At 47.9% G+C, this 24,294-nt stretch overlaps 7 protein-coding genes across 8 annotated transcripts; 4 read left to right on the plus strand and 3 right to left on the minus strand.

Annotated features, from left to right (window-relative positions):
• Positions 1-4: 4 nt before the first annotated feature.
• LOC108129555 (uncharacterized) lies at positions 5-1,674 on the minus strand. The gene is made up of 2 exons (XM_017247629.3): positions 1,437-1,674; positions 5-1,383 (listed from the first exon to the last, which is right to left on the minus strand). Exon 2 carries the CDS (start codon positions 1,375-1,377, stop codon positions 388-390), a length of 990 nt encoding a protein of 329 aa, XP_017103118.2. The 5' UTR covers positions 1,378-1,383; positions 1,437-1,674; the 3' UTR covers positions 5-387.
• Positions 1,675-1,903: 229 nt separating this feature from the next.
• On the plus strand, positions 1,904-2,794 carry LOC108129556 (zinc finger CCHC domain-containing protein 10). Its single transcript, XM_017247631.3, has 2 exons — positions 1,904-2,087; positions 2,162-2,794. Exons 1-2 carry the CDS (start codon positions 2,041-2,043, stop codon positions 2,643-2,645), a joined length of 531 nt encoding a protein of 176 aa, XP_017103120.2. The 5' UTR covers positions 1,904-2,040; the 3' UTR covers positions 2,646-2,794.
• LOC108129557 (uncharacterized) lies at positions 2,696-3,420 on the minus strand. The gene is made up of 3 exons (XM_017247633.3): positions 3,320-3,420; positions 3,040-3,210; positions 2,696-2,987 (listed from the first exon to the last, which is right to left on the minus strand). The coding sequence occupies exons 2-3, from the start codon at positions 3,190-3,192 to the stop codon at positions 2,781-2,783; spliced, it is 360 nt and encodes a 119-aa protein (XP_017103122.2). The 5' UTR covers positions 3,193-3,210; positions 3,320-3,420; the 3' UTR covers positions 2,696-2,780.
• On the plus strand, positions 3,406-6,450 carry Rbf2 (Retinoblastoma-family protein 2). Its single transcript, XM_017248376.3, has one exon. It carries the CDS (start codon positions 3,550-3,552, stop codon positions 5,905-5,907), a length of 2,358 nt encoding a protein of 785 aa, XP_017103865.2. The 5' UTR covers positions 3,406-3,549; the 3' UTR covers positions 5,908-6,450.
• A 9-nt stretch (positions 6,451-6,459) lies between these two features.
• mor (SWI/SNF- related protein mor) lies at positions 6,460-11,268 on the minus strand. Of its 2 annotated transcripts, none has more exons than XM_070281598.1 (8): positions 11,039-11,268; positions 10,828-10,953; positions 9,747-10,668; positions 9,356-9,686; positions 8,549-9,302; positions 8,274-8,487; positions 6,942-7,808; positions 6,460-6,882 (listed from the first exon to the last, which is right to left on the minus strand). In XM_070281598.1, exons 1-8 carry the CDS (start codon positions 11,153-11,155, stop codon positions 6,746-6,748), a joined length of 3,468 nt encoding a protein of 1,155 aa, XP_070137699.1. In that variant the 5' UTR covers positions 11,156-11,268; the 3' UTR covers positions 6,460-6,745. The 2 variants fall into 2 exon arrangements, with proteins under 2 accessions (XP_070137699.1, XP_017103640.2); XM_017248151.2 differs by having other exon boundaries at positions 6,942-8,024; positions 11,039-11,267.
• A 720-nt stretch (positions 11,269-11,988) lies between these two features.
• On the plus strand, positions 11,989-22,004 carry Hel89B (histone acetyltransferase 1). The gene is made up of 7 exons (XM_017247917.3): positions 11,989-12,466; positions 14,796-14,877; positions 14,958-15,868; positions 16,831-18,929; positions 18,987-21,031; positions 21,089-21,329; positions 21,390-22,004. Exons 2-7 carry the CDS (start codon positions 14,867-14,869, stop codon positions 21,828-21,830), a joined length of 5,748 nt encoding a protein of 1,915 aa, XP_017103406.2. The 5' UTR covers positions 11,989-12,466; positions 14,796-14,866; the 3' UTR covers positions 21,831-22,004.
• A 124-nt stretch (positions 22,005-22,128) lies between these two features.
• LOC108129710 (uncharacterized) lies at positions 22,129-23,443 on the plus strand. Its single transcript, XM_017247918.3, has 3 exons — positions 22,129-22,703; positions 22,774-23,146; positions 23,203-23,443. The coding sequence occupies exons 1-3, from the start codon at positions 22,539-22,541 to the stop codon at positions 23,364-23,366; spliced, it is 702 nt and encodes a 233-aa protein (XP_017103407.2). The 5' UTR covers positions 22,129-22,538; the 3' UTR covers positions 23,367-23,443.
• The last annotated feature ends 851 nt before the right edge of the window (positions 23,444-24,294 follow it).

The raw sequence follows: 24,294 nt of genomic DNA on the forward strand, positions 1-24,294 counted from the left end.
ATTATCGGTTTTAGGTTTTCTGTTCGCATAGTGCAATAATTTTATTCACAAAAATTTTCGATATATAAATTACAAGACCTTAACACTAAATGGGTTAAAATAAAAACAAGTTTTTTGAACAATGCACAATGAATTAACAGTGGGAGTTAATAAGCATGCGATTGTGTGCCCAAACGGCAGTCCAATCAAATAATTTACTATATATTGCATTTGGCTAAAATTGAAAAATCTCAAAGGTGCCCATATTTGCGATACAAATATGCGGTATTTGGGGATCGGATCTGATCTACAGGCTTACGGCTAATAACACAATTTGAATGATTCTACTTTGCCCTTCCACCCTGGACTAATTTTCTTCATAAATCATCTAGCTGTAAGATTGTTGGGTCACCATCGGGGGCTCCGGCGATACGGTTCTGATCGCTCGTAGGTAATACTCTTGAAACGAGAGCTCGGCTCTAATTGCGGCTGCTTGGAGACCGGCTGACCACGGTTGACTACATCCTTCCAAATCATGGTTAGCAGTATGAAGATGGCTCCCACGATTTTGTTCAGGAAATCGAGCAGTTTAAACACAATTGGAGTGGCAGTATGGGTGAAGCGGCTCAGCTCGAACAGAAAGCGAACGGCAAAGACTCCAAGAAAGCGCAGCGCTACCGCGGCTCCACCCACGGCCGAGAAGATGAGTAGTCCAAGGAACCGTAATACGCCGACGATATTCCTTTTGTTAACATCGTTGGCCATAAAATCGTAAACAGTCTGCTTTATTCCGTCGCCCCATTGATGCAGTACTGCCAGAAAGTCTTCCATGCCCAGTTGAATTTGCTCCGCAGACTCTGGGATTGTTTCGGGTTCTCCTCCAGTTGTGATAGCTTTACTGGGGGAGCTCCTACTTAGGGAAATGGATCTCCTAGGAGTAGCCAGCGGCTCTTCTTCCACGGCACGCACCATCTTAATTTTAAGTTGCACCTCCTGATCCCGAAAACGAAGTGTCTTAATACTGAACCAGTATTCCCCAAAAGCCAAGTCGCTCAGCTCCGTCCAAATGCATGTCTCCAACTGGCCCGCATTTGGGGTGTGAGTGAAGCTCCCATAACTGCCGCTGGTTATTCCCACCCACATGTTGGGAACAAGCCTTCGGTAGAACATCTGCAGCTGTGCGGCACTGCCCTGAAGCATCTTTTCTAGGTCTCGCTCACTGCGCTGAAGCACCACTACGTCTCGGTAGCCACCCACCGCCTCCACAAAGCAGCGTTCCACATAGTGGCCTCGGAAGAGGCGCGACTTGTACAACTGCTTTGTAAGGGATTGCAGAGCTAATTCCTCTGGAGGCATCGGCCGCACCGACGCCGTTCCCACAATGCTACTGGCGTCCATCGAAATCTGTTGGGAAAAAACTGCATTACTAGCCAGTCATTAAACCCTAGTGACCTTACCAAGTGATAATAATTGGACTTTGTTGCAATCACTTTCCCCTCTTAGTCACCAATTGGTAAATATGGTTGGTTAAGTAATTGCACTAACAGAAAATCGTTGTAGAATTATTTTACGTCTGCTTTTTTATATTTTTTATTTTTATTTCTAACTGTGCATTACACAGCGTTTAATACATAAATAAGACTGAATAGTAACTTTTAAACAAAACCAGGTGTAGAGATAAATATTGGCAAGCAGCTGTTATTAGGTTTATGCGGTGAAGTTCGTGATCATGAAAATCATGGATATAAGTTCGGGGTACTTATGATTCATGATCATTTGTTTCTTCATTTTAAAATAATTCAAAACATGCTCCAAATATGAATTTTAAATTGTTTTAATAATTTAAGAAAAACACGACAATGGCCTCTATAAACTTAAGCGGAGACCTATTTCCGATAGTCGATAACGATGATGCTTTTATCAGAATAATAAATATCGAAAAAAAAAATAAAAAAAACATTTTTGATACTCAATTTTCCTGGATTTTCCACCTAGACTCGTAGGTTCCCACCCCAGACCATCAAGATTGTCTCCCGACGCCGTCTGAAAGATTTTCTCAGGATGACCTTAGTGGGACTAGCAGCCCGCAAGCTGGCGGAGAAACAAAGGTGAGAATCCCCACTATTGCCGGCCTTTCCACCAAGCCACGGTAGAATATAAAAATCCATTTTCTTTGCTTTAGAACCGATAAAATCAATGCCGCCTTTCCCAATGGCATTCGATGCCAAAAGTGCCTGCAAATGGGCCACTGGAGCTATGAGTGCAAAGAAAAGCGCAAGTATGTCCATCGCAGCTCACGCACCAAGAAGTTGAACCAACACATTGCCCAGAAGGAAGCTGAGACGCCTAAACCAACGGAGGTAGTACACGAAACCAGCTCCACCACTAGCAAGAAGACTAAGAGAAAACGCAAGGCTAGCAGAAGCTCCTCCTCCTCCTCCAGCTCGTCAGACGGTTCGGATAGTAGCTCCGGTTCAGGGTCGTCCTCTGACTCTGACTCCAGCGATTCCAGTTCCTCATCAGATGATGATGACGACCAAGGCAGCTCATCGGGATCGAGTAGCAGTAACTCCAGCTCGGATAGTGACAGCAGTGAGGAGCAGGAGGTGCCCCAGAAGAAGAAAAAACGTGCCGAGAGTTCGGCTGAGTCCTCGGATCAAGAATAATAAATAGTTTCATTTGGTCCAGTAGCACATACTAGCTTTAGTAGTTTAGATATTTTTTCTTCATCCGAATATATTTTACTAATTCTTTTAATTATATTTTGTAATTATACATAATTGTGTGGAATAAAGTTATAATCAGTCCGAGTCTACCTCCTCGTCGAATGTTTTAAGGCTGCTTCCAAGCACACCCAGATTGATTGCCTGACTATTAACAAATGTGGCTTCCGAGGCGGATGGCTCTGGCCTTTCGGTGATATCTAAAAAAAGAGGATCCTTGCTGTGGGTTCCTTGTCCTTCGGTAGTATTATGAATGCCCATTGACTTAAGATGCAGTTCCTCCACCTGCGAAAAGAATTTTGTAAAAGAAGTTGGTTTGACAAAGAACTGCCATCACCTTGAGTGAATTTAAGGCCTCCTGGACTACGGGCAGGACTTTCTCCAGCTTCTTTTGAATGGCAAAGAGTTGAGCTTGTTCTTTTTGAAGGACGCGATTTGTTTGGAACATTTTAAAACCCAACAGCAACAATATTAACCCACTTATGCCCATAAGGTTTCAAATAGGTTTCTAAAAATAATAACCAGTTCAAGATTAAAAATTTTTTAAAAATAATAAATTATTTCGAAAATATCTAGTTTGAATGAAATTTCTTTAGGCATAATAAAAAGTCAATTACAATTATTATTGTCGGCATTTTAGGATTAATATTTGTTAGCGATAACAACATTTAAAGACAACCGTAATACCAGGGATGATACCAAACCGATAACAAAGCCGGTTATCGAAGTCGTTCGCGCCTTTGGAAAATTTGCATTGTACAGTCAAAACAACGTTTAAAACCAAAACACTGTGGAATTCCACGTAACTCTGAGAAAATAATAAATAAAGGCAAACAATATAGCTTCAATGAACATCTGCGAGGTGGATGCTCTACCAGATACGCTGCTCCAGCGCTTCTACGCGAGCTGCGAGCAGCTGGAACTGGACCCAAAAATTCAGAATAGCGCCATGGCCACATACAGGCGGTTCGAAGCAGACGGCAATCTCGCCCAAAGTGGAGGCGATGATATGGCTCACGAGTGGCTATGCTGTGCTGTCTACAGCGAGCTGCAGCGCGTGAAGATCCGGGAGATGCGGGAGGAGTCGAAGCGGGGAGCACCAAGTGATCCCCCGGATCAGATCAAAAATAGTTGTTGGAACCTGTCACTGACCCGTCTCCTTCGAAGCTTCAAGGTGAACGTGTCGCAGTTTCTTCGCCGGATGGAACACTGGAACTGGCTGGCCCAGAACGAGGGAACCTTCCAGCTGGAGGTGGAGGAGCTCCAGCGACGACTGGGAATCACTTTGACCCTGAGGAAGCACTACAAACACATCTTCGAGAAGCTATTTGTCCAACCGGCCGAAGATGCGGATTCCGAGGCAGTGACACTTTACACGTCCCTGTACGAATTTGGATGGCTACTCTTCCTGGTGATCCGCAACGAGTTACCCGGTTTTGCCACTTCGAGTCTGGTGAGCGGGTGCCAGGTACTGGTATGCAGCATGGACCTTCTATATGTTAATGTTCTGGAGGTGTCCAGATCCGTAGTCATTCGTCGTGACTTTGCCGGAGTTCCTCCCAACTGGGATTCGGAGGAGTTCGACAGTAGTTTCCTGAGCAAATACAGCGCCTTGGAGCATATTGTTGCTCTCATCCCGCAGCTGCCGGCAAAAGGAGTAGCCCAGATGAAGAAAGCCTTTTTCCATAAGGCTCTTATGGTGCTATTTATGGACCACATCCTTCTGGGAAACAACATTCACATGCGGGAGATCGTCAAGGAGGGTATGTTGGACGTGAACTTGGGTACTTTGAACAGAAAGTACGACACTCACGTGGCCGACATCAGTGAGATGGATGAACGGGTCCTGCTGTGCTTCCAAGAGATGAAAGAGAAGCCAAAGGACCCCAATGCCAGCCCATTGTCCATCTCCACAACCTCTACCCCCTCCTCCACGTCGAAACACAAGAGACTTCTCTCCCAAAGCCTGCCACTGAAGCTGGCCCCTAGGATTGTGGAGTGCCTGAAGGATGAAGGGAAAGGTGTAATAAAATATCTGGAGCAGTCTCTGAAATCCATGGGCCAGAAGTTCAATGCAGCCGCCAAGGATTACATAACGGCCCAGATGGCGGACGAGTGTTTCCGCCTAGCCAGCGGGTTGTACTACAAATTTATAGAAAAAATTGTGACCTCGGAGATGACCCTAAAGCCCTGGCTGAAGATTAGCAAATTAATTAAGCAGCCCACCCTGACCGAAACTCTACTGGCCTGCTGCCTAGAAGTGGCACTGCATGTCCATCACGAGGACGTGGAAGAACTGCAATTCCCATTTATCCTGGACTGTTACTCGCTGGACGCCTTCGACTTCCAGAAGATTCTGGAGGTGGTCGTGCGCCACGATCAGGGGTTACTCGGGCGGGAAATGGTAAAGCACCTGCACGCCTTGGAGGACGAATGCCTCGGGTCACTGATCTTTCGCCGAGGCTCTCAGCTTTGGCGGAGTTTGGGTAAGTCGTCCCACTTACCGGGCTACCAGGATGTCCAAGCGGAGGGCAAGGAAAACGCCTCGACGGGTGCTGAGATATGTCTGCGAAAATTCTACGGGTTGGCCAAGAGGCGCCTCACTGTGCTCTGCCAGAGTATTGGCGTAGTAGAGAGCTTCGCGCGAATCTGGCACCTGGTCGAGCACTCGTTTACCACCAAAGGTGGCCAATTGCTGCGACAGCGCAGTGTGGATCAACTGCTTCTCTGCGCCATCCATCTTAATGCTCGCTTGCAGGACCTGCGTCTCTCCTTCAGTGTGATCATCCAGCACTATAGACGCCAACCGCATGCCCGCAGCAGCGTCTATCGCGAGGTGGCCATGGACGATGGTCACACGGCAGACATAATCCGCTTCTACAACCGGATCTACCTTCGGAGCATGAGCACCTATGGACGACTGCTCCATTGCCAGGAGCCTCTGGGCAATAAAACTAAGAAGGATACCAATGTTTTGCTAGAGGCATCACCCCTGGAGGCCCGGCTCGCTAGGAATATCTGTGTCACTTCGCCCTCGCCGAGCATCTGCTTGAGGGAATCCTGCTCAGCCCTCGCACTACAAACAGAGCGCGAATCCTCGCCGGTTTCCGACGCAGCACCCAACTTGAAGCGCACTCTCTCCAACAAGGAGCTGGGTATCACCAAGCGGCCGAACATCCTGCGAAGACGCACCTGCTTTCATTGATCCACCTGGCTAATGTATATCTTGGGGCTTTAGGATAGATTGTAAAAAATTAAGTCCTTACAGACGTATCCTGATCTTTCAGGACTCTTAAGGAAATCTCCTTACTGTAACACAACTGAGAACTGAATAGAGAACTCCAGCTCCTGGAGCTGGAACATCTGAATCTTATAGAAGTTTTTCATGAAAATGTTATTAAAATATGCAGTTAATATGCATTTTTAATATTTTTTTAACAATTTTAAATAATTTTAAGAGTAAGAGTCAAGTTCTGGAATCTTTTTCAACAAATATTAAAGTCAAAGTTTTAGTATGGATCTCCTCCAGATCATTCCTATGGAAGCGATATGGATCTCCAGATCATTCCTATGGAAGCGATATGGATCTCCAGATCATTCCTATGGAAGCGATATGGATCTCCAGATCATTCCTATGGAAGCAATAAGTTTTGTCAGCTGTGGCAGCTACTTCTCCACAAATCCACACAAATATTTTAATTTTTAAAAACAAGTTAATAATATTTTTAATAAAACACAGTAAAAACAATCATGCTGATAAGTTTAATTAAATTTTTATTGAATGCCATCGTTTTCGGAGTTGAAACTTTGTTCACATAATTGTGCATAATGGTTGCCTGATGGATGGACACAAAACTAAATACACATGGAACTCGTGGGATGTAATCGGGTTGGGGGGGACATGTCAAAATGGGGGTGGGGACAATCCACAGATTACACAAGAGGTTGGGCTTAGAGTGGAGAGTATACATAATACATACTGAGAGCATACGACTTAGAGCTAGTTACTTTAACGTTTGCTGGCTTACGCATAGGATTTAAAATTAGGAAGGTGGAGGGCCTCCGGGGGCAGCGGCGGAGGGAGCGCTCGCGGGGGGAATGCTACCGGCCGGGGGTAGCGCCGATCCTGGTGGGGCGCCACTGGTCTCTGCCGCAGGAGAACTACTCGGCGGGGTAGTATCTGTTGAAGAAAAGACCGTTAAGTGTTTGGAATCTTTGTCGGATGCGGATGCCACTTACCCATAGGAGTTGGTGCCTGAGATTGAGGGGCCGGAGCGGCGGCAACTGCTCCAGACGGATCGCTGGTCGGGAGCGGGGCGCCAGCTGCGCTTGGAGGAACTCCGGCGGGCACAATGGGGGGCGCTGCGAACGGAGCTCCGTTGGGAGGCGGCGCCACGGATCCGGCTATGTGGGGCGGCAACGGCTGGTGCTGAACTGGTCCTACCAAGGGTTGCGACTGAGGTGGAACTGGGGCCTGGTGCGGATGCGGATGTGGTGGCACCTGGTGCGGGTGTGGATGCGGCGGCAGGGCCTGCTGTTGAGGTGGCAGTTGCTGTTGCGCCTGCGGCAACTGCTGCTGCTGTTGTTGTTGCTGCTGCAAGATCATGCCGCCGGCGGCAGCGGCCTGGCCTTGGAGCTCCTGCTGGAGGCGATGGTGAGCCTGCTGGCGCGCCCGGAACTCGGCAGCTTTGAGCTGCTCCAAGTGAAACTGCTGACGCTCGGTGATCAGTTGCTGTCGCTGGTACTCCAGACCTTCTCGCTCCCGCTCCATGGTGGCCTCCAGCTCCTCGAAGTGCCGCAACTTGATCTCCAGCTTCTTCATCTGCGTCTCGACCAGGAGAGCCACCAGAGACTTAATCTTGCGCTCCTCCAAAGCTGCCAAATGCTTGGCCTTCACAGCTGCCGATGCCAGAGCAGCTGCCGCCGCCGACTGCATGTTGTTCTCGCTGAAGGCTCCCTCCTTTGCCGGTGCCCCAGATCCAGCCCCGGATCCAGTTCCCGACACTGGTCCCTCCTTGACATCGGCACCGTCCTTGTTCTCGCCATCGCCGCTGCTATCTTCCGTCTTGATGTCCGCCGCGTCACCGCCGCCGCCGGTTGCTGGGTCTGTGGGGGAGGATTTGTTTGACTTGTCAGTGGTGGCTGGCTTGGTGGCTGACTTTTCGGACGACTCTTTCTTTTTGTTGTCCTTGTCCGTGTTGTTGGTGGTGGTGGTGGTGGTGGTGTTGTTGCCTGTCGCTGATGATGATGTGGAGCTCGAGTTAGAGTCTGTGTTCGTGTTGGTCTTATCCGATTTCGTCTTGTCTTTGGACTTGGCATCGTCTATATCGTTAAGGTATCAGTGGTTGTTGTTGGTTGGTTGGTATTGTTGTTGTTGTTGATGTGAGTGGTGGTGGTGGTGGTTTGGTTGTAACACAAAAACGAAACAAAATACAAAATACAGTGCCAAATATGGAAAACATTACAAATTTTGTACAAAAACATGAAACAGAAACTAAATGGAGAAACAAACATAAGATATCCTAATCCTAATCCTTCCTGATCTCTGCATCCCCCACCAACCCGACTTACCGTCTTTCTTGCTTAAATCTTTCATTTCCTCGTCTGTGCCTGCAGGTGCCGTGGAGGCGGCGCCTCCTTCCTTGCCCTCCTCCTCTTCTTTGTCGTTTCCAGTGCCAGCGATACCGCTGTTGGCCAAACCAAAGTTTGGATTAAACTTCCCTCCGGCCGATGCCTTCTCAACGTTCTTCATGTGGTTGTCCATTATAGTGGCAGGCACTTCATCCTGCAAGAGGTTAGAACATGGACATAGAATCAAAAACATAGATGGGTCTAACCAGGAGTACCTTAATGGCAGCAAACTCCTCCATGGCAGCTTTAGCGGCCGCAGCTGCTACTCTGGGATCCACAACCGAGGCCAGGAAGGCTACTGTGGACATAATGGGATTGCCGCTCTTGCTGAACGGAATGGGCTGACATCCCAGTGGTCCGAGGAAACCACCATCGTCCTCCAGATACGGATCCTCAATGGGCAGCCGGAGGAAGTGCAGAATGCACTCGTCCTGAGTTCGAGAGCCCACATGCTCGCAGACCTTGTTCCAGTCATCCTTGTGCATCTCGAGGCCCTCGAGGAGCAACAGCGTCTCCTGGTCTGTCCATTCACGGGCCATGCTGGCCGCCGTGCGATTTCGCATAGCCGCCGGCTTCTTAGCATACTGGTCCAGCTTCAGACCAAACTGGCTCACCCCAGAGCTCAGTCCTCCGGCAGCCCCGTTCTCAAGCGCCTCGGTTTTGATCTTGTCCACCAGCTCAGAGTCCTTGCCAAGCGGTTTCTTGTCCAGATCCAACAAAGTCTTGGCCGCCGACGGCTGTTGGGTCTTCTGGGGATTAATGGCCTGCAGCCCAGATGGAGTATCGGAGAGTATATGAAAGTGTGAGGTCGGTGGCGGTCCCATTGGCGTGGGACGCAGATCGGCGTCGATCTGGTAGTTGATGAGGCCCCACTGCTCGAGGAAGGCGTGAACCCTCATGATGGCGCACACGTCACCAGCCAGGTTTCTTCTGCAGGCAGTGCTGGTCAAGTACTCGGTTGGATTCAACCTGGAAGCACAATCCAAAGTCAGTAGAAGTTTGGGAACTACTTGGAGACTCACCTGTAGGTATCTATCATAAAGTTCCTGTATGCCATGTAGATTTCCGGTGTCTTGGACTTGTTCTTGCTGTTGAAGAACTCTGGCATGGCTCGCTTCTCAATAACATGGATCGAGTTGTAGTCGAACCAGGCCGAGTACGAGGGCACTATGATGTGGTGCGTCTGCTCGGTCACATTGTCCTCCATGTCTTCCTTAGCTGAGGATGAGAACTCCTGCGTGTTGCTGTTGTCGCTTGTTTTTCCAGTTTGGGAATTGTCGCCATCGCCCGTGGACATGGCCTGGGCGGCACTTCCGCCTGTCATTTCATCATCCAAGTCGGTCATGGTGCCACCTATTTAAAGAGAGTAGGACTGTTAGTTATAACCACCTTCATCTGTAGAGACAGACTTACCCTTTATGGGCATCATATCGTTATCTCCTCGGGATTTTCCGCCAGGAGCCGGACTAGCTGTTGACTGTAGCGCTGTATTTGCCTTGTGCACTTCCTGAACATTTGGCTCGGCCGGTGGGTCATCCAGATCCCGTGTCAGATCCTCGTCTTCGTCGTCGTTCCGCGACTTCTTATGAACCACGGCTGGGGACCGCTTGCGTTTGCCTGGCTTTGAGGTGGAAGCCGAGGCGGACGGCGATGGAGAACGCCTTCGCTTCTGCTTGCCTCCGGAGCTGGCAGCCGGTTTCTTCTTCTCGTCCCCGAAGGACATGATGTCGTCAATGGACATGCGCTGCTTGTGCGTCTTCTTCTTGCCCTGTTCGTCCACCTCGTAGTCCTCCTCGGCCATCCATTCGTTGTACTGCTCTAGATCCAAAATCCAGGAGGCAGATACGCGCCAACGCTCTGCCGGCGACTCGGGATTCTCCGGAATATTTTCCGGCAGATCGAAGTTGTTAACAGCCCAGGAGTCGTACGATTCCGGGAAGTAGTACCAATGCAGCATGACATGACCGCCTCGCTTGAAGATGGGTCGGGCATACTCATCCGGATGTGGGTCCACAATGGGGTAGACAATGTGGGTGGCGTCCTCCTCGTCGGTTACGATCTCGACGCGACGGTTGTCCAGGATTTCACGCAGCCTACTCTCGAAGACCTTCTCGATCTCCGGGCGAATGTAGATGTAGGGAATGCGATACAGATCCGCCTCGACCAGGGCCTGCTCGATCTCGATCAGCAGCTGAATGTTTGGATCCTTCCGTGATGGGTTCTTGCCAATGGAGAAGTCGAACTTCTTGCCGCGCTGCTCGGCCCGAAACCGGAACATGGTCGAGAAGATTATACAGAGTCCGCCACCGCTCTTGAAGTCCAGGAAGCAACGCATCTATGGGAAGAAGGGGTATTAGTAATAGCACTTAATCATTATTCTTTCAAAAAATTATATTTCCATCCCGCTGAGCCAGTAGAGGGTTAATATTTACGTGTACATACGACACATGGGGCACCCTGTACACATCAGACACACACACACACTAACACTAACCGGAATTCTTGTCGCCGGCGGCTCCGCCGAATTCTTGCCGAGCTTAGCCTCCACATACTGCAGGAATTGTATGAGCAACTGGGCCAGAGACTCCTTAGTAATGGGCTCCGAACTGTGGGCCAGATACTGCAAGAGGAAACCAATATATTAATCTTTGTTTTTTCACTACCAGGCGAGCGCCATTTTTGTTGCGACGGCGTTGTTGTTGTACCTTTTTGCAGTTCTTCTGCAGCCAATGTCGGATGGATTCGAAGCCCTGTAGCGTCTCCGGAGACTGAAAAAAGTCAATATTCGGACTTCCGTCCTTTTTAGGACCAAGTGTGTTCATTGTTTTGCACTTTTTAAACTCTTTTTCCACTTATTTTAGCAGTTTTCCACGCCGAAAATCCTATATTGAAAACTCTGGTAAACGACGCACAGTGATGGGATGTATTCGATAGGTTGTTTTTCAGCCCATGCATTTCCAGCTATCGATAACAAGGGAAAATACTAAATATTATTTTAACAAGGATTATAAAAGTTACATTATAAGGAGATCCTATTATTATAAAAATATAACCTTTATTAGCTCGAAGATCTATATTATCTATAACATTGATAAAACCCACTTGATTACTTTGAGAAAATTATCGGATCAGTGAAAATCTAACCTGTTTTTGAAAAATTTCAAAGTTACATCTCGATTTTTGTAAAAAATTTAAAAACATAATCAGGAGATTTAAGCCCTGATTCATAAATGCCGTGTCTTTTTGAAATCGAATGCAATGAACCTGAGGTATTGATAAAAAGTAAAAGTAAGCAATTTGGTCAAAAAGTATCAATAATAATATCAACATTTTTAACGGTCGATTTATTTCGGTCGTATAAAATTATCCTTATCATTGCTAATACTTGCCAGATCAATGAATATAATAATCTACCATTATCTGATCATCAAAAAACTGACCTCATTTAAAGAAATTTAATCCTTTGGTATCTGATCACATCGATCGATAACATCACAACTATTTATAAATAGTGCGCGCCATATTGAATGTATCTCACAGATACCAGATACTTCCGCTGGATATGGATACCAAAAAGTAGCTGTAAACAAGCTAAGCCGCCAACCGCGAATGTCCGGGTTTTTGGTAATATGGCGGTTGCGTTTCTCGGCTACACTGATCCGGGGCTAAAAACTCGATGCTCCGATTTGACGCGGCACACTATAAATGCGACTAGCGACGGGCTAACATGGCTCCTGGTATTGAAAAAAGTGTAAAATTTAATCAAATAGTGCGGTCGGAGTGCGTTTTCGTCGCGAAACCCAATGTTAAGTTAAAACATTGAGAAACAACGCCCCCCTAACGAACGCCTCTTCACGTTCTAATAGTATTCGCCACGCCGGAGACTGTTCGCCTCCCCCACCCAGGTGAGGAGGAGGAGGAGTGTGGGTGTTTTTTTGTGATAGTGTTTGCGTGGAAAATCAATGTGTGCGTGCTGCATCTGTGACGCTGCTGCGAAAAAAACAGACCACCCCCTGCGCCCGCCACGCCCAGCCGCATCGATTGTACAGTTTCAGAGAGCAAACAAATCAATTAGAAAATGCAGAACGCCTGAGCTCAGCAGGGAAAGGAGGCGAGCGCAACCATTGCCAAAGGTGAGTGATATAATAATACATGTAGCTTTTGCATGGCTAATGGCCCCGATGGCCCGATCCTCGCCAGCCAGTTTCAATAGTATGTGTTTTCCCCATGTCGTATACTTAATGTGTGTGTATGTGTGTGTGAGGGGGGCGTTATCGCTGACTGCGCTGCCAGCGTGCTTCCGTTGCCCCGCAGTCGCTGCTTTGGTGGGCAGCGCTGTCGCTGTCGGGCCAAGGGGGCACGCTAAGTGTGATAAGAGAGCGAAGAGAGCAGCCCATTAGGCGGCGAGAGAGCGCCAACGCAGCAAAACTAGAACAAGTCCTTAAAGATTTTTAATAAAGATAGAAATATATATGAAAGATACAGATACTTATAAAGAAAGATAGTTTTTTTAAAAGAAAGATAAAGATAGATGTGTAGTTTTATTTAAAGGCAGTTAATAATAATAGTTTTTAATATTAGTTTCCTATTAAATGGAAGTAAATATGAAGTCAACTTACTAGCAAGATTTTTCTTCCACTTGATGGCTAGCTAGCTTCTTGGCTGTTGGCGTTGTAGATATTTTTAGTCGGCAGCACATTGCTCAATTTGTTTTTAGCCATCATAGTATAGTCGCCTTTGGCTATTTGTGTCACTGCTTCATTCATGGCATCTTTGACTTTTCCAATTTTCCGATTTCCCATTTCCGTGGGTGAAATAATCCAAAACCAAATCCAATACCAAATCCAAAGCATTGTCCACGTTGCTTCAATACCCAAAAGTATTCCGATCATATACGTACAGCGTGTATGTACATTGGCAGGCGGTACAAGGCACCTGTATTTATTTATGGTCTGCTGCCGTAATCGGCTGCGGCTGCGACTGCACACTCCGCCGACTCCCTCTCTCTTTCGGTGGCCGACTTGGTGGGGTAGGGCACTTGAACTAGTTTCCAACAAAGCTTGACTTTCAGCACTCCGTCACTCTGATTTTTTTTTTCGCCATGCACTTGTTTTTTTTTCTAAGTATCGTCTGTGGGATGATCGAGATACATTCTATAGATTGTTTATTCGATCTGCGACAGCTGTTGAAATATTGGCCAAATATTAAGCAAATAATAAACTCTGCGAGTTCAAATACACATGTTCCACATCTCTTGATTGTTCAGATGACCCCCGAATCCCGGGAAAAACCTATTATGAAAATAAAGCTGAAACCACATACATAGCTTTTTGTAGCAAAAACAAAAACTAACAATAAAATAATTCTGAATAATCGCCGTTCAAGCCATATTGATAATGAAAAAGTGGCTTATCTTTCTACTAAAAATGTATAAATGTATAAATAAATGCTCGTCACACAACAGTGGGTAGAAATCAATAATGTCTAGCTAGCTTAATTCAAGTTTAATAACTTGGCTTATGACTCTATGGTTATCTGATCCCATCCCCAGTACCCCCTATCAAGGTCTCTGATAAGTTGGCTTTATGGCTGATCGGACAAGACATATAAATGTTTTCATTATAATATTTTAATGTATGTTTTTAATGGAAGTTTGTGGACAAACATCGCCACAAAAAGTTGCACGTGTCCCCCAAGATTTGTGCCTCTTCTAAGCCTCTTTTGTAATCTTGGTTCAGTGAACTGGGGGTTTTTTTTTTGTCGAGTACTTGTTATCGCCCAAATTAATGTGTGAAACTGATAAGAAGAGTTCTAGAAATTGAAAAACATGAAAAGAAACAGTTTCTATTTTTGAAACACCAAAAAATATTCAGTTTTTCATACGTAATACCTCTGTTATTGTTCGTAAAATGAAAATTTCGTAATTTGTTCAATTGTCACGTTCTGGTCTGAGCTGTTAAGAACGCCTCGGGGGAACAGCCAAGCCATTATCTTCCATTCACGTTGAGTGACTCAATTTACAAACAGAGCCCACAAGCAACCCCACTTGGGTTATCGTAGCTTAGTGTGGCTTTTCTGGGGGAGGAGCTGGCCCTGGCCGCCAGGAAATTCAATCCAGATCCCCATGGCGACCTCCCGATGAACCGACCACGTGGCCGGCGTTTACTGGTCGATTGAATAACGCTGAGAAGGGCTTATCCGAATGCGTCATAGTCTCTAAACTGAACAGCTTATACTCAAAATATTGTATATTTTTAATAATTCCATTAATAGTTGAAGGTTTGCCCCGAACTCTGGCTCTTTTTAACAATTAATTTTAGTAAAAATGAATAACATTGTACTTTCCCTTTTTTGAAAGTACAAGCCTAAATACAGTTTTTAATTTAAATAAGAGGTTGCAATAGATTATAACTTAACAAATTAATCAACTTTTAATTAAAAATTCCCTTTTCTTTATTCCAGATTAGTTACTAGAGTAGGCCGGTCTCTCAGATCGGAAAATCACAAAGCGTATCACAAATCATCATTAAAAAATGACATCTCGGTAAGTCATACTTGATATTCTTGTCATACTTGTCATACAAAAGAACTTTGTCTTTAATATCAAAACATCATGTTCTGCAGCCTTGATCGACTTTTCATCCTACTGGAATCAGGATCCACAGCAGCCACCCGCCAGGCGGCCGCCAAGCAGATTGGGGAGGTACAGAAGCTGTATCCCCATGAGTTGCACTCACTGCTCAATCGCCTGGTGGGCTACCTGCACAGCACGTCCTGGGAGACGCGCATAGCAGCTGCCCAGACCGTGGAGGCCATCCTGAAACAGGTCCCTCAATGGCAGCCCGAGCTGCAAGTGCCGCCCAAGAAGGAGCCATCCACCACTGGCGCTAGTGCGGCTTTGGAGGAGGATAGCTGTCAGTCCAGTGGCTCCAACTCGACCACGGCCAGTGAACGTCTGCTGAGCTTCGATGAGTTCGATCTGCAGCAGATCCTGCACAAGGGAGCCCGTCTCATCGGCTCCGAGGGCAACGAGTTCGATGTGCAGGAGGAGCAGCCGGCCAGCGGTGGCGGAGCCGAGGAACAAAGTCTAGCCAGTCGCCTAAGCCGCCAGCGGGCGGTCTTGAACGACAAACTGGGCCTCACCACAGCCGCCAAGCTGGGCGTCAATCTCACAGACATGATCACCGACGAGGATGTCGCCCTCTCCAGGAGCGGCGCCAGCTACAATGTCAACGCTGAAAAGCTGCCCGTGGAGCACATCCTGAACATAAAGTCATCCAACGGAGCTGGATCCGGCCAGGCCCAGCTCAGTTGCCGGGAGATGAACCGGGCCAAGCGCAAGGCTCGCCAAAACACTTCCGCCGCTGCCAGTTCCGTGGTCACCCCCACCTGCAGTAGACGCAACTCGAACAGCAACCACAGTACAGGGAGTAACCACAGCAATAATGGCGCAATCACCCAAACCAGCCTAGATGAACCGGAAAAGAAGAAGTTGAAAGCCAGCGAGCGCCAGGAAATCTTCTACAGCCTGAATTGTAAGTGGAGGGGATCTGGTTCTTCTAAGGCGTTTTCCTATAGGCATCTGTAGCTTCTTGTTTAGTCATTATATCCCTTATTATTGTAGGGTTTCTGTTTATAGTACTTTACATAGTTTTCTTTAGAAAAGCAACCTAATATCGCTTTCGCTTCTTAGAGTTTGGAAATAAATACATTTCAAGATAAGGCAACTTTATAGGCACCAGAGAACTGCAACGAGTATAAAATTTTTGTTCATACTCGAGTACTGATTCAGTACTCTGTTTGATTTATTCCGTTTGCTTCGGGTATAAGTATTGAACTTTTCGTTTCCAGTCAATGTCAACGAACAAGTTCCAAACACGAGTAATGAGCCCGAATATGATTTTTTCTATGACAGTACCCAATACCCGAAATTTAATCATAGTCAAAAATGTTTGATTTAAATTCTAACCGATTTCGGTCACATTGTGTTAGTGTCACATTTTGACACATAAGTACTTCTAAAAAGTTTTACTGTTTTCTGTCGAGTAGCACGGCTTTCGTTCGAGAAAAATGGAGGAAAACAATAAAACTGTGTTGGAAAAACTTAATCGCGGTGAATATAGCCTTGTTCTTGATTGTGATTGCCGAGAGAAAATAGGTTCATGTAAAATCAAATCACCTGACGTTGGAAGTATTTGAGTTGAATCGAACTCGTTGTGTCAATTGCTTTGAATTGATTTGATTGCCCTTAGGGTATGAGTATTCGATCATACTTAATCATACTCGTTGCAGTTCTCTGATAGGCACTAAGTTCTTGTAAGCTTTTATTAATTTTATCGAAATTTTTTACAAGCTGGTCTATGATAATGATACGACTTGTAGGTCACACCCTAAATATAAAATCTTATCCGGAAAAGGGGCTTTATGGCTTCCACCAACAGAACCTAGAGCTACCACTAGAGAACCACTATTATAACCAAGTTCTCTTTCATTCCAGCTGCCGTTCCTGATGCCACTGGAACCTGGGTGGATGCCGTCTCCTGGCCCTTGGAGAACTTTTGTGCCCGCTTGTTCATTGATCTCTTTCACGCCAAATGGGAGGTGCGCCATGGAGCCGCCACTGCACTGCGAGAGCTAATCAACCAGCATGCCCAGGGCGCTGGCAAGTCGGTTCAGCAGAACCGTGAGCAGATGGATGAATCACACAGCCGATGGCTGGAGGATGCGGCACTGCGTCTGCTCTGCGTTTTGTGCCTGGACAGATTCGGGGACTTTGTCTCGGATCAGGTGGTGGCACCAGTTCGGGAGACCTGCGCTCAGGTTCTGGGCACATTGGTTAAAGAGATCGAGGCCACCAAGGTGCAACGGATTGTAGAGATCCTGCTGCAACTCATCCAGCACAAGAACGAGTGGGAGGTCCGACACGGCGGGCTGCTCGGCCTGAAGTATGTGTTCGTTGTGCGGGAGGAACTGCTCCCCATTTACCTTCCCCTGTCCATATCGAACATTTTGATTGGATTACTGGACGCTGTGGACGATGTCGGAGCAGTGGCCGCTTCCACCTTAATACCAGTGTCGTCCTGGTTACCCAAGCTCTTGAATCCCAGCCAGGTCTCGTCCATCGTAAAGATGCTGTGGGACCTGCTGCTGGATCAGGATGAGCTCACCTCTGCCTGCAACAGCTTCATGGGTCTTCTGGCGGCCATTCTATGTCTGCCCAAGGCGGCCAGCTGGGTGGAGATGGAGCCCATGGCTACGCTTGTGCCGCGCCTGTTTCCCTTTCTATCGCACAGCACCAGCTCGGTGCGAAGATCCACACTGAAGACGCTGCTGACGCTCACCAGTGCCGATAAGGTGAAGGTGGAAGTGAAGGAGGAGGGACAGCCTGGTCAGACCAAGATGAAGCTAAACTTCGGGGTCAGTGAATGGAAGTGGCAGTTGCTGCAACAGGCATTGCGGCACATATACCAGCGCATCCTGGTGGAACCGCAGGCGGAGATTCAGTCACTGGCCCGCCAGGTGTGGTCCAATCTCATCGAGCATGCGGATCTAGGCGCCCTCTTGCACGCCGCCTGTCCGTATGTGTCTTCGTGGATCTGCCTGTCCATGCAGCCGCCCAGACTTGCCTTTGACTCGACTGTTCTTATCCGAGCTGGCGGGGATTCGGGGAGCACCTCGCGCAAGAAAACTGCCCGCATTGGAGATGACTTGGGAGGCGCCATCTTGGCCCACACAAACGCCACACTGAAGCTGTACCTGGGTGGCAGTGAAGCTACGCCCTTGGAAGTGCGCGAGGCGAACTTCATGCGAGCCAGGATCGCCTCCTCTCGGTCTTTGGGGGCCCTCTCCCATTATCTTGTGCAACCTGCCCCCGGAGTGGTGTACACCCCGCAGACCGAAAGCCCCACGGATTGCTACACGAAGGTGCTGCTGGTCCACCTGAATGCTCACTCTGCTGTGCAAAGGATAGTATGCGGACTGATAATAGCCTTTTGGGCTTTGGAGGATGAGCCGGTGCGCCCCGGGCCGCCGAATCTGCAGGAGAAGCTCCACCAGTGCGTTAGCGAGTACATCTACTACGATGAGGTTGCCGTCTCACTGACTCGTCTGCTGCAGGAGGCCCAGGACTTCATCGCCACTCTGAAGCAAAACAAGATTCCCATCAACGACTTCAACAACGCCAAGATACTGACCCTTGATCAGATCGAAGCTGTGGCCACCAAGCTCACAGAGAACCTGCGAGATTATCCCCTAAAGCCGAAGTCGTTGGACTTACTGGAAGAGCGGCGAAGAAGTCTGCAGGCCTCCTATCAGCAGACGACCAGTGAGCAGGGAGCCTATCATGTCAGTGCCCAGGCGGCACTCGCCGGCGCCATCTGCGCCCTTCACTGCCTACCGGAGAAACTGAATCCAGTGGTCAAGCCCCTGATGGAGTCCATCAAGCGGGAACAGTGCCTCCAGCTGCAACAGCTCTCTGCTGAGTTTCTGGTGCACTTGATGGACCAGGTCTGTGATAGAAATCCTAGTCCCAACAGCAAGATATTGAACAATCTCTGTACGCTTTTGAGGAGCGATGGGGAGCACACGCCCAAGCTGGTAAGTACCTGATACTTTTGAAGACCTACAGCACCTAAAACCATCTATTTTGAACAGGTCATGCCCCAGCACACTCTCCAGCAGACTCCACCCTCGCCAGGAGTGACCAACAGTTGTGTCTATTACGGAATATTGACGCTGGCACTGCAGCAGGCAGTGACTCCGACTAGTACCAGAGGAGGAGGGGCTGGAGCAGTCACCCCAACAGCCACCACAGTAGCTCGTGGTCCCGGACGACCGCCGGCAAGTGAGATTCTAGCTGCTGCCTCTGCAGTGGCTGCCAATTTAGATTTAAAGGCGCAACAGGCGAAGGAGGCGGAAGCCAAGCAATGCCGAATCCAGCGCCTGGGAGCCACAAGTGCCATAGAGAAGCTGTGCAGCACCTTTGGGGAGCACATCGTCGACAAGGTGTCGGTTTTCCAGCAGCTGATGTTCGGAAAAGTAACGCAGTTTGTAAAGGAAACGGACGAGCACCAGCTGGCCAACACTCTACCGGAACTAGGAGCCTGTACAGAGCTGATCAGCTCCCTGCAGCTGATAGAGACAGCTGCTCCACATCTTCATGTGGCCCTACATCCGCAAATGTTTGCCCTGCTGCCCTCCTTGGGTTTCATTGTGCGACATCCTCTGAAATCAGTGCGTCACATGGCTGCCAGATGTATCGCTGTGCTGGCGGAGATCGACGCCTGTCAGACGATGCAGTTCGTGGTCCAGGAGTTGGTGCCACAGCTGGGCAAGATCGAGCACCTTATCGAACGCCAGGGTGCAATGGAAGCCATCGAACGAGTAGTGAGCCGGCTGCAGATCAAGGTGGTTCCGTATATTGTGCTCCTGGTGGTGCCTCTGCTGGGAGCCATGAGCGATCCGGATGAATCGGTTCGCCTGCTTTCCACCCATTGCTTCGCCAATCTTGTCCAGCTGATGCCACTGGACGGCAAGGCAGAGCAGCTTAAGAGCGAGCCCCTACAGGCTCAAAAAACGAGGGATCGCGAGTTCCTTGACTATCTGTTCCACCCAAAGAGCATACCGGACTACAGGGTGCCGGTCAGAATCAGTGTAGAGCTGCGCAGCTACCAGCAGGCCGGCATCAACTGGCTGTGGTTCCTCAACAAGTACAATCTGCACGGAATCCTCTGCGACGACATGGGCCTGGGCAAGACCCTGCAGACCATCTGCATTCTGGCCGGCGATCACTTGCAGCGAATAAAATCCAAGCAGGCCGACTTGCCCAGCTTGGTCATCTGTCCACCGACCCTCACCGGCCATTGGGTTTACGAGGTGGACAAGTTCCTGGCGGAGGGCTCTGTCCTGCGTCCGCTGCACTACTACGGCTTTCCGGTGGGCCGCGAAAAGCTGCGCAGCGAGATCGGAACCAACTGCAACCTAGTGGTGGCCTCGTATGACACCGTTCGCAAGGACATTGACTTCTTCAGTGGCATCCACTTCAATTACGTCGTTCTGGACGAAGGCCACATCATAAAGAACGGCAAGACGAAGAGCTCCAAAGCCATCAAACGTCTGAAAGCCAACCACAGACTCATCCTCTCTGGTACACCCATCCAGAACAATGTGCTGGAGCTGTGGTCGCTGTTCGACTTCCTAATGCCGGGGTTCCTCGGCACTGAGAAGCAGTTCGTACAGCGCTTCTCTCGCCCAATCCTAGCTTCACGCGACGCCAAGAGTTCGCCCAAGGAACAGGAAGCCGGGGTCCTTGCCATGGAAGCTTTGCACCGGCAGGTGTTGCCCTTCCTCTTGCGACGCGTCAAAGAGGATGTGCTTAAGGACCTGCCACCAAAGATCACACAGGATCTGCTCTGTGAACTGAGTCCCCTGCAGCTCCGCCTCTATGAAGACTTTAGCAATAAGCACTTGAAAGACTGTTTGGAAAAGTTGGGCGACTCGCCTGCATCGTCAATGGTGGCGGAGAATCTGGGTGCCAAGACGCACATTTTCCAGGCGCTTCGCTACCTACAGAACGTGTGCAATCATCCCAAGCTTGTGCTGCGCCAGTCTGAGGACTTGGCCCGGGTATCTGCCCAGTTGGCGCAATCAAACAGCTCCTTGGACGATATCGAGCACTCAGCTAAGCTTCCTGCCTTGAAGTAAGTATTCTCTGACTTTTCCCAAAGAGCTTAAACTAAAACTTTATCTTTTCACAGGCAACTGCTCCTCGACTGCGGCATCGGCGTGCAAACCGAGTCTGTTAGTCAGCATAGGGCCTTAATCTTCTGCCAACTGAAGGCTATGTTGGACATCGTGGAGCACGACTTGCTGCGACGACACCTGCCCAGTGTCACCTACCTAAGGCTGGACGGCAGTGTGCCTGCCTCCCAGAGGCAGGATATAGTCAACAATTTCAACAGCGATCCCAGTATTGATGTGCTGCTCCTGACCACACTGGTAATTTAAAAACTATTATTATTGAAATACCATTTTTAATGTAAAATTCTTGTATTACAGGTTGGAGGCTTGGGTCTTAATTTGACTGGCGCCGATACTGTGATCTTTGTGGAGCACGACTGGAACCCCATGAAGGATCTGCAGGCTATGGATCGAGCTCACCGCATTGGCCAAAAGAAGGTGGTCAATGTCTATCGGCTAATCACACGCAACTCGCTGGAGGAGAAGATCATGGGTCTGCAGAAGTTCAAGATTCTCACCGCCAACACGGTGGTCAGCGCGGAGAATGCATCGCTGCAGACCATGGGAACTTCGCAGATCTTTGATCTTTTCAACGGAGGCAACGGCAACGGCCAGGGCACATCCACGGCTGGATCTTCTACGGGTTCGGGACCCATGTCTATGAACACAATCATTGAGAACTTGCCGGAGCTGTGGTCCGAGCACCAGTACGAGGAGGAGTACGATCTGGGCAACTTTGTGCAGGCACTGAAAAAGTAGACAACCGCTTCCCACTCCAAGACTTCCAGTAACACGTTCTGACTTAGGCTAGGCTAGAAATGAATTGGAAATTATTATTTTCCGATGGCATTTCGAAATGATTTCTTCTGTTCCTTTATAATTGCAAACAGGAAACTTTTAGTAATAAAAAATAAAACATTTTGAAACCTAAAATTCATTCAACAATATTTTTGAATACTTCCGGAACACATCCTCTAAGTGTTATCGGAGTTATACTGATTAGGTGGAGAAGGAAACCGCCGACCGATAAGGTGGCCCAAAACCCAAAATAAACAATCGATGAGCAATGCTTTTGGAAGCTTTATTTCATAAACGAATATAAGATTGCACGCATCTGATAATAGGCTAAAGGTCCTTAAAGGCAATTAAAAATATCTATTCGAGGCACTTGAGATCCAAGCACCGAAGCACATTCTTCAGAATCGACATGTTTATGAATATTTGACTAGGCCAATCGGAGATGTTTATCCGTGGGCCTATCTGGAGTGTTGATTCTGCGGATTTCGACCGGGCCGGGGGTGTGCAACTGTTATTATTTATATAGAATCTTATCGACGATGTGTTATCATCCTGAGAGCTACTGTAAAACTCTCAAATCGAGGAGCGATAAGATGGACAGGGGAGTCCGTATAAGAAGCGGTGCGTTGATGCGGGTGGCATTGTGAAAGTGAAACCCATATTGCCACCATGAAGTACCTACTCAGCGTGACTCTGCTCCTGGCCATTGGCCTGCAGCAGATCGATGCCCACGGCATGATGCTGTCGCCTCCCAGTCGCTCCTCCCGCTGGCGTTACGACGGATCCGCCCCCCAGAACTGGAACGACAACGAACTCTTCTGCGGTGGACTGTATGTGAGTAATGGATCTACTATGGGCAATATTGGAATACTTATCTAATATATCGATTTCCATGTCCTTGCAGACCCAGTCCAACAACGGAGGACGTTGCGGCCTGTGCGGTGACAACTACTCAGATGGCCAGCCCCGTGCCAACGAAATCGGTGGCAACATTGGTGGAGCGGGTGTGATCACCAGGAGCTACGCTGCCGGAAATGCCATCACCGTAGGCGTGAAGATCACCACCAATCACTTGGGCTACTTTGAGTTCCACCTGTGCAACCTGGATAACTATGGAGCCGAGTCGGAGGAGTGCTTCGATGCCAACCGCCTTCGTTTCCCCGATGGCAGTGACAAGTTGCAGATCGGCGGCCAGAGCGGCGAGTTCGACGTGACTGTCATCCTTCCCGACGGCGTCACCTGCAGCCACTGCGTTCTCCGTTGGACCTATGTGGGCGGTGAGTTTTTGGGTATTCTAATATTTAGTCTAAAACTAATTGGAATTATTTCTTAGCCAACAACTGGGGCATGTGCGACGATACCTACGGAGCTCTGGGCTGTGGTCCCCAGGAGACCTTCAAGAACTGCGCCGATGTGAGCATCAGCTGGGGCCGCAACATGCTCACGGATCTGGTCAACAAACAGGAGAAGCCCGTGGCTCCCATCGAAGTGGTTTAAGATGTGTTTCTTCAATAGTTCTACAACTGCCAATTAAGTCTGAAAGTGCTCCAAGCCAAATAGTCAGCCAAAGTTAATAAATACATGAACATTAAATGAATTGATAAATTTGTTTTTCAACAAAAATTATAAGAATTTCCAGATCATAAAGTAGTATTATGTTAAAGAATTTAAAAATGAAAAATCTTAAACTTATAAACATCTGTATTATGTCATGGCGATAAGAATGGTTCCTCTACCTCTCTATAATGAAACAATCTTATAAAAAGTTTGCAACTCGTATCCAATCAGAATATAAAGTACCATTTTGTAATCAGCAAACCCAAAAGCAACTTTCCTCATTAAAAACATTCCTTTAATATCGTTTTTAAATTTTCCAAAATTTTCCAAGGAGTACCCTCACAAAATTATGGGTTTTCCCAACTTTCCCACTTTTGCTCCTTCCGATGGCCATAGCTCTTCCAATTCGTATCCGATCAGGAAATAAAGTACCATTTTGTAATCAGCAAGCCCAGAAGCAACTTTCCTCATTCAAAATATTGCTTTTATATCGTTTTTTAATTTTTCGAAATTTTCCAAGGGGTACCCTCACAAAATTGTGGGTTTTCCTAGTTTCCCCACTTTTGCTCCTTCCGGTGCCCATAGCACTGCCAATTCGTAAATGCTCAGGAAATAGAGTACCATTTTGTAATAAGCAAAACCAAAAGCAACTGTCCTCATTCAATACATTGCTTTTATATCGATTTTGAATTTTTCGAAATTTTCCAAGGAGTACCCCTACAAAATTGTGGGTTTTCCTAGTTTCCCCACTCTTCCTCCTACAGAAGGGTACAGCCCAGAAAATTTGACAAAAAATCTTAAAAATATTTTGTTCCCAGATTTTGATGCAGATTTATGAAGAATCGATCCACAAATCGTTTAGGGTATT

The sequence above is a fragment of the Drosophila bipectinata genome, chromosome 3R (genome assembly GCF_030179905.1).
Source record: "Drosophila bipectinata strain 14024-0381.07 chromosome 3R, DbipHiC1v2, whole genome shotgun sequence".
Classification (NCBI taxonomy): Eukaryota; Metazoa; Arthropoda; class Insecta; order Diptera; family Drosophilidae; genus Drosophila; species Drosophila bipectinata.

What these genes read in the sequence shown, in the direction of transcription:
- Rbf2 (XM_017248376.3), top strand. Translation starts at nt 3,550, where the DNA reads ATGAACATCTGCGAGGTGGATGCTCTACCAGATACGCTGCTCCAGCGC.
- LOC108129710 (XM_017247918.3), top strand. Translation starts at nt 22,539, where the DNA reads ATGAAGTACCTACTCAGCGTGACTCTGCTCCTGGCCATTGGCCTGCAG. An exon ending in TCTTCTGCGGTGGACTGTAT is followed by an intron (nt 22,704 to 22,773) that starts GTGAGTAATGGA and finishes ATGTCCTTGCAG; the next exon opens with ACCCAGTCCAACAACGGAGG. An exon ending in CCGTTGGACCTATGTGGGCG is followed by an intron (nt 23,147 to 23,202) that starts GTGAGTTTTTGG and finishes ATTATTTCTTAG; the next exon opens with CCAACAACTGGGGCATGTGC.
- mor (XM_017248151.2), bottom strand. Translation starts at nt 11,155, where the DNA reads ATGAACACACTTGGTCCTAAAAAGGACGGAAGTCCGAATATTGACTTT. An exon ending in TGCAGAAGAACTGCAAAAAG is followed by an intron (nt 10,954 to 11,038) that starts GTACAACAACAA and finishes TTCCTCTTGCAG; the next exon opens with TATCTGGCCCACAGTTCGGA. An exon ending in AGATTTAAGCAAGAAAGACG is followed by an intron (nt 8,025 to 8,273) that starts GTAAGTCGGGTT and finishes TTAACGATATAG; the next exon opens with ACGATGCCAAGTCCAAAGAC.
- LOC108129557 (XM_017247633.3), bottom strand. Translation starts at nt 3,192, where the DNA reads ATGGGCATAAGTGGGTTAATATTGTTGCTGTTGGGTTTTAAAATGTTC. An exon ending in AGGCCTTAAATTCACTCAAG is followed by an intron (nt 2,988 to 3,039) that starts GTGATGGCAGTT and finishes TTCTTTTCGCAG; the next exon opens with GTGGAGGAACTGCATCTTAA.
- Hel89B (XM_017247917.3), top strand. An exon ending in GGGAGCACACGCCCAAGCTG is followed by an intron (nt 18,930 to 18,986) that starts GTAAGTACCTGA and finishes TATTTTGAACAG; the next exon opens with GTCATGCCCCAGCACACTCT. An exon ending in GCTAAGCTTCCTGCCTTGAA is followed by an intron (nt 21,032 to 21,088) that starts GTAAGTATTCTC and finishes ATCTTTTCACAG; the next exon opens with GCAACTGCTCCTCGACTGCG.
- LOC108129555 (XM_017247629.3), bottom strand. Translation starts at nt 1,377, where the DNA reads ATGGACGCCAGTAGCATTGTGGGAACGGCGTCGGTGCGGCCGATGCCT.
- LOC108129556 (XM_017247631.3), top strand. Translation starts at nt 2,041, where the DNA reads ATGACCTTAGTGGGACTAGCAGCCCGCAAGCTGGCGGAGAAACAAAG. An exon ending in AAGCTGGCGGAGAAACAAAG is followed by an intron (nt 2,088 to 2,161) that starts GTGAGAATCCCC and finishes TCTTTGCTTTAG; the next exon opens with AACCGATAAAATCAATGCCG.